A 13,208-nucleotide genomic window follows, 5' to 3' on the forward strand; every position below is an offset into this window, starting at 1 on the left:
CTTTTCCTTTTTGTTTATTTCGCTTTTTAATAACTTCATAGTGTCAGTTGCCGCTCATCTGACAGGATATCTACTCTTTTTCATATTTTCAATATTCATTTTAACAATTTAATTTATTCGATTTATAGGTTTTGTACAAAATATACATTTTTTCACATAAACAAATGCAGAAGCTGAAGGAAAGTTCAAATTTAATTTATTTTACTTGCTGTAATCAACTTTTGTATTCTAAATCTTTTATTCTAAATTCTTATTCTTAACTCAGCCGTCCTGAACATGGATGCCAGAAAATATATGTAGATTCTCACTCAAAACTAAATATTTCTAAATTCTCTATAAAGGCAAGAAAAATGATCTTATCTTTTCTATCTTCCAGATGGTCGAGAATACATCCATTCTGATTGCTGAAATATCTAAATTGAAAGATTTTTCAAAATACTGATACTTAGATTTCTGTGAAATATAAACAGATTATATTTATAAACATTTATATACAATTATTAGATTATGTTTACATGAACATTACACGCTTTCCTTCATACAATCTTTCTAGCTCTTATTCTGGTTCTAGTTCAATGCAAATCAGAGTTCTAGTTATGTTTTTGTTTTGATTATTCTAGAGTTTAGATGTAACAGTGCTGATAGTCCAGAGTTCAGATGTAACAGCTCTATTGTTCCTATTTCATCCTTTTTCAGTGATCATTCCCACCAGCATCTCATATTTTTGTTGAGCTTTTCGACTAATACATAAAGAATTAGCGTATTGCTGAAGCCATTCACATTTTGTTCTACCACTTTCAAAGATCTTATGTATTCATTTATATCAGGGCTTCGTAAGCTTTTCCAGTTGTGACCCCTTTTTATCACTGAGATTTTGTTTGGGACCGTAGGACCCCATAATATTTACGAAAATTTTGTGGGACTCCATAAGCATTGCACAAATATGACACATGTAAGTGAAACTGTCAATTTTTTCACTTGTACTATAATATACTATTGCAGTTTTATATCAACTTTAATTTCTAATTTTAAGAAATAGAACAGTGGGAAATGTTTAAATAAATAACAGACGAAATGACAGCGTCACATGCAAAGCAAGTAAAACATTTGTATTGCAAAAAGAATGCGTCAAAACATTTTCAATTTTTCTTTGTCTGTATTGTCCTATCTTTATCTGTTTTCAGATATATTGTGTAAAAATATTTGGTAATTGTAAAATTATTATAATAAATTAAAGAAATATCAAAACAGCTAAAATTTTTGGCAACCCTCTACCGCAGGTCCCGCGATCCCAACGGGGGTCATGACCCACAATTTAAGAAACTGATTTATATTATCAACAAATTTTAAAAGCAAAGAAGCTGAATCACATGTCTGCATTAAGGAAAGTAACTTTTTTAATTATTGAATTTATCAGATCTTTTTGAGTAGCGTTCAACTAATAAATTCCATGCATCCAAAGTCGTAATTTGCATTGCAAATGGATATAGAATGAATAATGTCTAAGGCGTCTGATTTGCAAGAACTTTTCAAATATTGTAATTTTTGCACATTAGTTAAAGTTTTGTTCTTATGAACTGCTGCGGAAAATAAATCTTCAAATTCGGTCCACTCTTCAATTTTTCCACTAAATGTGGGAAGCAATAACTTTGGTAATTTTACTTTAGAAACAGAAATGTCTTTAGGTGAAATGTTCATTGGTATTACTTTTTACAGAACTGGATTTGAAATGTTTTCTTTTAATTATCAAATTAATTTTGTCTAAATTGTCTTTTGTAGTTTATGTTATGAATGCGTCAATGTCTTTATCATCATAATTTGAGAATATAGAATCAAAAACTTGTTTTATTTATGTGTGAAAACATGAAATTTTAGATTCATATAACTGTAGCAAGGCTGAATCTGCTTCTTCAGTAGTTGAATTTACTCTTTCTTTAAACCTTGATATACTAGATTTTACACTTTTTTAATTTGTTTTAGCCGATTTTAATTTGGCCATATTGATAAATAAGTAAGTCAAAATTTTACTTAAACCTTTTGAAGGTGTGGCTTAATGCATTAATCCATAGGTTTTCAAATAATATCCTAAGGCTCGACGTTGACCAAAAATGTTGTGGATGTAATGCATTTTGCGATGATCAATTAAACATTACGAACTTTAACTATTTATTGAATTGTTAGAATGTGAAGTATGCCACTATAGGCGAAAACAAAACTGCAAGTGGTTAGTTTACATGAATTGTGTTCTAGCCAACATGCGGCAAGACCGACACCAAGAACAAGATATCGCCAAATCCGTTGAAAACATATTGTTCATACAAGAAAAACAGTTAGTACTTAACAATTTGTATAATAAAAGCATAAAATATTACAAAATTTTACTGTTCTAACTTATACTGGAAAGATTATTCTTACTAATTTTTAAGGTTCCATATTTTTTAATGATGCTTGTTACTTTTAGTCTTATTAAGCCTATGCCCTCCTTTCAGAAATTTATTAAAAACTCATGTTTTGTATATAATAATCAAAGTGCTATTTAATTATATCATTCTTGCATTGCTATGTAATTTATTGTCTTGAGGACACATTTTAAATGTAATTAAAGATATTAGCAATAATCCATTTTAATCACATTTAACCTTATGTTAGTTTTTATTGCATATTATTATGTAATATTTTTTCTTTTGTTTCTTGCAGAGAACTATGGATATCAGTTTTTTATTTTAGCAAAAGATCGTGGTGTCCCGTCTCTTGAGACAGTAGTTCCTGTCAGTGCAATATTTATTGATCCTAAAGAAGATTATCCAAAGTTTGAGCGCTTTAAATATGATTTTTTTATTTCTGAAAGTACTCCTATTGGTACAATCATCTCTTATGTAAATGCTTCATGTTCAAGACCTGTTACTTATTCCTTTACACCAGCTCCAAAAGGTTCAAATGCTGAAACTTATTTATCAGAGTTTAGTATTGATAAACATGGTAGCATTATGCTTTTATCTGAAGTAGACAGAGAAGTTCAATCAGTTTTTAACTTAAATGTTCAGGCTTCTACTGTAGACTTACCAACTAGGATATCGTGTGTTGATGTTACTATTATTGTTCTTGATGAGAATGACAATGATCCTCAGTTTGAATCTGATCAATACAGTGTGTCAGTAGCTGAAAATATTGAACCAGGAGCCACTGTTCTCAAAGTAAAAGCATATGATGCTGATGGCAGTAACAATGGGTTTGTATCGTATCATTTTGGACCAGAAGCTGATAATATAGCAAATATTTTTCAGCTGGATCCTATTTCTGGATGGCTCTCTACAATGATAACTTTAGATAAAGAAGAAACTCCTTATTATAATTTTTCTATCATTGCATTTGACCGTGGTAAACCTCGACGGATGGCAAAAGCCTGGGTGAATATAAAGCTGCGTGACTACAATGATAATGCTCCTGTTTTTCAGTCACAACATTACAATGGAGAAACTCAGGAAGATGCTGCAATTGGAACTGTAGTTGTTAGTCTCATGATTGAAGATAAAGATGAAGAGAAGAATCTCGTAGATTTTTACATTATAGATGGAGATTTGCAAGGACAGTTCCAAGTAGCTAAAAATGGAAAGCTCTTGGTTAATAAACCATTGGATAGAGAAGCAACAGCTAGTTATGAATTAACAGTTCTTGCTACTGATGGAAAATATGTTTCAAAAACTTGGGTGACTATCATAGTGTCAGATGTTAATGACAATCCTCCAATATGTCTAAAGGTTAGTATTTTCATATTCTTTTGAGCTATTAGTATTTTCATATTCTTTTGTGCTACAATTAGTATTATGATATTCTTTTATACTAATGTGAATAAATCTTATGGTACTAGATTTTCAAAGTTTGTAACTGCACCTCTTTTTAATTTTTGCAAAATGGAATTTGCATACAGAAGTTGTGTTAAGAATATGCACCAAACAAAAAATTGAGAGATCCACTATCTTATATGTATATATACATATAGATATGTACTCAAAATTATTTATCTTAATTTGGGTAGCCTCTCTATTCTAAAAATAGTAGTAGCTTTTTTTAAATTGCATCACTGAAAAACTAACCTGCGTTATGTCATCTGTATTGCGTAGAACTTTTGGTCAATCTCTGTTCAAAACTTAAATAGAGAATTCCAATCTTATACATAGGTTCCATTGAAGTGCTCACTCACATTTTCTACTTGTTTTTCTGGCTAGGTCATGTTTTGTTGTTTTGCCATATCTTCTATTGTTTAAAATTGTGTTATGTATCTATAGAATTGTGAAGTGCCTGTCGTACCTATAGTGATATGAAAAGGAGAAAATATGTCATAAGGAATTATAAATCAAGGAATAAAATTATGTGTCTTGTTATCTACAAAGTATTCAGCATCTGCAATTTTTTTCTTTGACTATGTAATTACACCAGCACCATCTGTAACCATCAGTTGTACATCACACAACAGTCATGATTCAAATGATTGCAAGTATTGTCTTCTCACCCACATTCCTAAATCATTAAAATGTATATATATAAGATATAAGAAAATATGATAGCTGCTTTAAAAATAATTGGTGACCTCAAAATTAACATTCTAGATTTGGTATCTCCCCCTGAATTCATCTGCTTTCCCAAATCCGAGAATCTTCTATGTTATGTAACAACCTCAAATTAACCAATCATAGACTAACTCTACTGTTATCTCAGATTTAGTATAAACACCACTGGTGAGTTAATTGCATTATTCTTCCTTTTCCTAACTGCTACTCTGTCATCCTCGTGTTGGTTTGCTCCTCAAATGCCTACGTCTTATGATTAAAAAATCAATGTACATCGAAATTCATCATATTTCATTTTGATTGAATAATAGAAATGTATCGGATTTCATTATGATTGAATAATCTACTGAGATGATTTTATATGCGTGGAAAGAAAGATTTGCAATTCCTCTAATTCATTTTTATGTCGGCGTCATCTGTTCATCTTCCCAGCCTCCCATTTCTGACACCATGACTGCACATCAAAAATCACTATATATATATGTGTGTGTATGTGAGAGAGAATTCCATTAATGTAATATTGCATTTTGGGAAAAGTGTAAACTATGTCAATCATAATTAAATTCTAAACTTGAAAAATAATTGAAAGTTATGTTCATAAAAGAATGTGCTCTTAACTATCATCATTTTATGTTTTTGTTTTAGTAAGGTTATTTAATTCTTTAAGAGATGCATAATGTAAAAAAGAATTATATGCATATGCTCAACTATGTAGAACCGTTGTTTTTATAAAACTACTCATTATCCAACCATTCTTCTGCTGCATTAAATCATGAAGTCCAAATGAATGAAAATAACAATATCTATACTTAAAATTAACACAAATTTTAAATAATGAATCCTGTTGAATTTTAAATAATGAATGATTTTTCCATATGAATTGTTCAAACAAGTATGTTTTTTTTATTTATTTAAGTAAAGCCTATTGTATATTGATTTCTAATATACAGTTTTCCCCTTTATTTTCATCTTGGTATAGCACATTATTTTCTCGATTTTTCAGACAAAATATACTGAGATGGTGTCAGAAAATATTCCTCCACAGACGTATATTCTAACAGTAGAAGCAACTGATGCTGACAGTTATGACAATTCTCGATTATATTTTTACTTGACAGGAGAGGGTCATCAGGATTTTTCAATTGATCATGTTACAGGTAACTATTAATTTTGTATAATTTATTGGTCTGTAACCAAAATTGCTCGTTTTGGTTGCTCATTTTGACTAAGTGCTTCATTATGTACATTTTTAAAAATTTCTTTATCTAGTCATAATTTTTTTTGTCTGCATAATTTTTATTTATAATAAAATAATTTTGCAAGTAAAATTGAAATGCCAAATATTTGTTATTGTTATGATTTTAAATAGGAGTAGCTGCAAGATAAGTAATGGATATTATAGTTTTAATATACGCTAGTTTTATCAGTATTACTTCAGTGGAGATCTGATAAATATTAAACTGTATACATTATTTATTGCTGTCCCATATGAAAACTGTTGGCAGTTAAAATATGATATCCTATATCTCATGTGGTCTTTTTTTGCTCAAATATTAAAAATTCAAGCAACATAGAATATGTTGTTTTCTAATGCAGTTAAAGGAATAAAATAGAACTTAAGTTATTTCTGCCCTGTTTTCTGTTATAAGAACTTAAAAGAGTTCTCAGTTAAAATATCGTTTTCATAAATTATGTTTCATATAACTTAAACAAGTTCATGCCAGTTTGAAGTAGTCTATCAGAGTATTCAGTGTAATGCATGAGTACGTTAGTAATATTCATTTTAAAATCCTAGCAAATAAATATTTCAATAATAGATTACTGTAATTTTTCACTTTTTGAATATGTTTTTATTATTGCATTAACATTAGTTGATGGACACATTAATAGGTGAATAAAATCAGTGAATGAATAAAGCTGTTATAATATGAAAAGATACTTGATTTATCATTATTATGATTACTCCTTTCCATTAACCCTTATCAGGATGTGAATGAAATTAAAGAGGATTTAATGCGAAAGTTTTAAATGTTTTAGGGATAATAGAGCTTTTGTCAGTGGTGCTTGCTGCTTTATTTTCTACCACCCAACTCTGCCATTTAATATTTCAGCATTAGCTAGTTGCTAGCAGCTATTAAATCATGCCATTAAAGTTGCGCCAGCTTAGTCTTATGTAGTCTCAGTTTATGATACTTTTAATTTTGTAAATTGAACTTTTATATAGTTTTCTGTTGCCAGCAAGTGGCAAAGATGATTGTACACACAAATGGTGCCTTCTATTTAGATTCAAATCTAATAAAGAAGTTTATTCAAAGCTCTCTCATGTTGTATAGGTCATAACTAATGTTTTGTGCCATTTCAGTTTTACTTACATAATTATTGTTATATACAAACTATATAAATGAAAACTTTGTGGATGAAATATTTATGACTAAATAAAGAGATTTTTAAAAATCTACATAATACAAAATGTATATACATTAAATGAGACAATAACTCTCTTGCCAATCTACTAGAGTCTGAAGGACATTTTAGTTAATATTACACATTTAGAATTTCATAAACCTAGTAAGCTGAACATGTATAAATCAAAATTAAAAATATGAAATAATCATTTAATGAAATAATGAAGCATGAGAACCAAAATTTACAGTAAAAGCTCATTATTTGTTAGTTATACAAACATTTCTTTCAATGTAAGTTGTTTTGTATTTTATGCTAAGACAGGCATAATTTCTTGTTCATTGACGAAGTTCCGTTGTTCAAGATTTGTAATTTCCAAAAATTCCCATTAAACTGTCAAGCAACCCTTTTTTAATCCTCAACAGCCTTTTTATCACTTTCTTTATCATTGGCAGCATTATTTTCTGGATTTAAAAACATACTACAGACTTCACTGTTTATTAGGTGATTGATGGTTTGGGCATTGTCATTGTAGTCTGTTACATCATCTTCATTTATTATAACTTCTTCACGTATTCCATTAATTGGAGAATTTTGTATTTTGCTTGTGCTATCCAAAAACCTTCAGGTTTGCAGCAATCTTCATCATCACCATGAAATGAGGTAGTTGATCTTAAATTATGCTGAGCATTTAAAAAAATATCTGCATAGTCTCTCCCGACCTTGCAATAAGCCATACAGCAGATTTTATATTAAAATATTTTTGAATAGTTACCAGGTTTCAGAAAATTAAACATAATTTTTTAAAAGGCTACTTTATATCTACATTTCAGTGTATGTTGCATGCCAGTATCCTTCGGCTGAGTGATAGGTGAACAGTTTTAAGAAAAGAATTTGGAGACATTATCTTATGAACAGTTATCTATAGTCTGGGCAATTTTTTGTCATCCAGTAAATCAACTGATTCCAAATGCTGCCAAGCCTTGCATATGAAATGATTTTCAAACCAATCACTTATTAATGTTTGTCTTATCCATGCTTTTTTATTTTAATAATACACAACAAGGAAAATCTGTATGCCTTTAACTACCAACGTCATGTATTTTTTCCAATTAAGAGAAGTTTATGCATTCCTGCAGTATTTCATATGCCAAAAACATTAGTCTCACTTCAAAATCTTTTCTGCAGAGATCGCCAAGGTATTTTGGGTACATATTACTAGAAAAGACAAGTTCCATCAGCATTATGAATTTGCTTTGGCGATGACTTCTTGCTGTTAATGAATTCGATGAATTCAACTGCTTCTGTATTAGATGAAGCTGTTTCTTTTGAAGATTTTAACTGTCTTATACCATGGCAATTTTTAAATTTAGTTAAGCAATTCCTCTAATACATGCACCAAGTCCTCCATCTCATGAAATATTTTGGTTGAACCATTACCATTAGGCCCTTCAGTGGCATGCCCTCGCTGGGACATTGTCTCACTCATTCAATCATCACTTTTTAATAAATTATTTTTGGATATTCATAGTGGGATTATGGTCATGAAGTGTGGTCATGGCCAGTGTCAGTACAGCTTCAATCAATGTATAATCATCAGCCATTCTGTAATTCTCTAACCTATTCTATTCTAGATCTAGATTAATTCTAGATGTTTGAAAGTGATATGCAGGAATCTCATTTTGGGAGAAAATAACCTTTTAACACACCTGCTTTTTCTTCTAAAGTCTTCATGCCTAGATTTTGTGGAAAAGGGGGAGGGAGAAAGAATACTGATATTCTGGAGGTTCGGATATTATATCATTCCAGATTTTTGACTTTTTACTATATTATTTATTTTCAAATAGCTCCAAGTACTATATTTTGAATGAATAAACAAATATTTATTTATTGCTTAGTAATGTCAAATTGTATAGTACTTTATAATTTTTCATACTGGTAGGTACCTTTGATTTTCAAAATTATCTTTATTAGAGTAAATTCATCTTTGATTTTCAAAATTATCTTATTAGAGTAAATTCAGTTATCATTGTTCCTCTAGACAGAATTAAAAAAATATATATATATTTTAAAATCCATTGGATATTTGGTATTGTTGCAAACTATGAAATCACTGATGTTTCTTTGAATAATGAGTCCGGATAAGCAGAAAGAAATAACGAATTTATTAGGAAAATATGCCAATAAATACTCTACTCAGCACTCTAATAGCTGGAAATAACTTGAGGAGGATGTGGATGTTCAGCAGCTCCACCTTAACATATGAAATAAGTCGCAAAGTTTGTCAATTCACTCTCACATAATTCAGCTAAGTCCCATAGCTATTTTGCTACTGTTTCTCAACTTAACTGCCTAGCCCTCTGACTCATATTTATACTGTGTAGCAGAGGCTCTGGAAACTTCTGGAAAAATCGGTGCTAGGGCTTAGAAAATGTATTTTCATGAAGCTTCCAGAAAGTAGCCAATATTGCCAAGGACCCTCAGGAACGAAATTATGTGTATCTCGAGTTCTAATTGAACTATTTTTACAATTTACAAAATTTCTATGATTCCATGTAACATACAGACATTTAAATATAAGACATGTGGCCACAAATTAAAGACAAAATAAACCATAAAAAGATCATCATAAAGACAATAAATAAGTAAAGCAATACAAAATATTACAACAATACAGAAAATCAAAAATGCAATAAAAATGATTAAAATATTTACAACAGTTCATGCATTTCTTACTTTTAAATCATATGATTTTATAATAAATTTTCTTGTTGCTTTTTATTTATAGTTATATGACTATCAACAAAATTGTTAAAATTTTGTAATATTTTATTACATTTTTCTTATGTACTAAATATTTCTTACATGTGTAATATTTAAAAACATTTCTCTGACCACATTTCTTCCATTTATATAGGTTTAAATAATGCCTAAATATATAAGTCAACATTTATCTCATACATTTGTTGCAAATTAAGCAGTTATTAGTTCATAGTTATCAGTTAAAATTATTTAATTTTTAGTGATATTATAGAACAACTTTTCTATTTAATATTATATCTTCAATTTATATTTTGTTTTATCCCTAAATTATGATTTTGTATTCCTCAAGCTATAAATATTTCTCAGTTTTAAAGTTTATAATTTCATATGTGATCACTTTTTATGAAATAGGCCAGTTGAAAACAGCTCAGCTAATTGATCGTGAATCAAAGTCCAGGTATTTGTTAGAAGCTCATGTGCAAGATGAAGGCCAATCAGAATGGGAATGTACTAGCATGGTAGAAGTTCTTCTGAGTGATGTTAATGATAATGCTCCTGAATTTGCACGAGAATTATATTCGGTGGACATTCCAGAAGACTCAGATGTTGGAACATTAATTACTAAAGTCCATGCTGCTGACAGAGATATTGGTAAGAATGTGTGGACTTACTGGTTTCAGTATTCTTGTTAATTCATGCACTGCTTTTATGAATGTCCACAATTATTCTGTGTTTAAAGTTTGCAGGTCATGTATTTTGTTTACTATAAATGAAAAATACATTTTCTCAGAAGGATTTGATTTATCTTTGTTGTTATGCTTAGGATTAGCAAGTTTCTTTTGTAGTGGAAAAAGAAAAAAGGGTAAACTCATTTCTGAACTTAATTCATGTATATATTATCATATCTATATTTTATTCATATGTATCACTTTATATCAGTAATTTGAATATTTTCACTTTCTGTCTAATTAAACTGCTTTCAGTTACATGCTTGCTATGATCCTTTTGCTAATATATATTGTTATGTGTAATAGATTCTGTAAATATCTGTGAATATATCTAATGTATACATCACATAATTTTATTTTTTGATAAAGCAACCTTTGAGAAGCATATTTAGGCTCATTCATTATCATAGGTGCAATATGCACCCAGTCTTCATAACATGCTTTGAAATTTACATTTTAAACAATGGACAAAGCAGAGAAGCAAATGATGAATGTTAGCAAGAGCAAGTTCAAAGCGGAAAAGTAAGTACGCATTCAGAGGCACCAAGAGATATAGAATCAGTTCTTTGAAATTTTGATATGAGGTTGGATAAAAGGCATCTGCATTTCTGTGTGTTGCATAAGATGCCATGATGTGAATTAATTTTGAGATTATACACTTTAAATTCATATAATCTAAACAATTAGTAGTTTCAGGACAAGAAGGGGAGTCAGCCGAATTAAAAAGAGGAATAAAAGGGATTATCACCAAATTAAGAGTGCTAGTTTTCTTTCATATATTTTATAGTTTATATGTTACCCCTTCAAAGAGAAAAAGTCTTAGTAACAGAAAAGCCTTTCAGGAAAAAGCATTAGAGCATTAGAAAACAAATGAAATATTTTTGGAAACATAAAATTTTCATCTATATAATTAAAAAAAAAAAAAAAAAAAAAAATTGGTATATAACTTTTTTTTACAATAACTGCAAGCTTTAGAGTCTTATTAAAAATTTCAATTCAATTTTAAAAATTTGTAAGTTTATTTTGTCTCAGAATATAAGTGTTTAATTTTCTCTCTGAATATCATAAAAATTGTCCTAAATTTTTCAAGAAATATTTGTATAAGTTCACAGTTCTTAAAGCCCTTGCTTAAATATCATTATTTAATTTTTACAGTTCTTCTCTTAGAAGTCTTTTGTAAAACTGTTGTATTCAATAAGAAACCAAAAATTTTCTTTTACGTATCCATGAAATTCTATCAAAATAGCTATTTACTCATTATAAAACAATGCATATTTTCTTATTGTAAAATAATGTCAAATATACTTTAGAAATTAATAAACATTGAAAAGTAATGAAATACTATAAAGTAAAAAAATAAACTTTGAAAAAATGGGCAGATTCTCTACAATTGAATCTGCATAGCTACTTGCTGATGGCTGTGGGATGGGATGCATAAATGCAGTAACAAATAAAAACTTCTGTTCTTAATACAATGCAAATGGCTTTTAGCATTGTATAAATATGTTGAAAGTTATTAATTATGATTTATCTTCAGTTATTATCTTATTATGATTTATCTTTATTTCTTCAGTTCTATAAATATTCTTCAGTTTTGCATAATTGAAATATAAATATGAATATACCAAAATTCAAATATCATATAAAATCAGGCTAATAACTTGTATATTCAAATTAGGTCTTCAAATTTAGCAAATAAAAATTTTACGTTACTCACAAGAATAAAGTTAAAAAAGGCTTTAAATGTGTGTAGTGTGGACATTGTGAACATTTATAATTTTGTTGAAGAATCAGTAAATTTCTTATTCATTATGATGACAAAATAATTTAAGCATTTAAAAACAGCATTAAAAATAAATTAGGAAATAAAGTTGCTCATGAAGCTTATAAATTCAAAATTATTTCTAAAAAAAATACTAAATTATTAGCTGTGATAGATTTTGGCAGTTGTTTTACTGCATAATTTAAATGATTTGTAATGAAAGAGAGACCTGAAAGTAGACATTAGACATTGCCATAAATACATTACAATTTTATTTCTTTATAAAGCAAGCTTTGAGAAGCACAATCATGTTCACACATTATCATGAGTGCAGTATGCACGCAGTCTTTCATAACATTCTTTGAAATTTATAATTTAAACAATGAATGAGGCAGAGAGGCAAGCAACATGTGTTAGCAAGAGCGAAGCAGAAAAGTAAGCAAGCATTCAGCAGCAGTGAGATATATATTGATTCTTTGTTGAAATTTTGATTTGTGGCAAGATATCAGCATTGCTATGCATTACATAAAATGGAATGATACATGTTAATTTTGAGATCTTCAAAAGCTGCAATTTAAATTCATATATTATAAACAGTTAATAGTTTTAGGACAGGAAGGAGACTTAGCCAAATTATGATGAAAAATAAAAGGGACTATTGCCAAATTAAGTTTTCTTTAACCCCTTCGTGCCGACTGTCACGTCTACGTGTCAGCAACGAACACACTCACTTGTCGGCCGACACGCAGGTGTGCCAGAGCATTTTCCCGTTCAGCCCCGACCGTCACATATTTGAGCCAGTGTCCTGGAACGTTTTAAAAACTATAATTTCTGCCACAAGATGGCATAGTTGTCCATATGGTTTCAGATACATGTACATTAGACCTTCTACTTGAAATGAGAGAAGCATGACTCACATACACGTGTTTTTGATTATATAAACAAAAGGGGAAATAAATGTTTCCGAATGCCGTGATTTATGAC

General features: G+C 29.4%; 1 protein-coding gene across 1 annotated transcript in view; it reads left to right on the top strand.

The window, feature by feature from the left end:
- The window catches only part of LOC118183653 (fat-like cadherin-related tumor suppressor homolog), a 1,041,784-nt gene that overhangs the window by 965,813 nt on the left and 62,763 nt on the right, over positions 1 to 13,208 (top strand). The window contains exons 22-24 of the mRNA XM_085816972.1: positions 2,698 to 3,758; positions 5,572 to 5,725; positions 10,146 to 10,385. Coding sequence (XP_085673098.1) covers positions 2,698 to 3,758; positions 5,572 to 5,725; positions 10,146 to 10,385 — 1,455 coding nt within the window. The remainder of the gene's footprint in view (positions 1 to 2,697; positions 3,759 to 5,571; positions 5,726 to 10,145; positions 10,386 to 13,208) is intronic.

The sequence above is a fragment of the Stegodyphus dumicola genome, chromosome 5 (genome assembly GCF_044657685.1).
Source record: "Stegodyphus dumicola isolate Sdum_Otavi_A_Nest chromosome 5, ASM4465768v1".
Taxonomy (NCBI): domain Eukaryota; kingdom Metazoa; phylum Arthropoda; class Arachnida; order Araneae; family Eresidae; genus Stegodyphus; species Stegodyphus dumicola.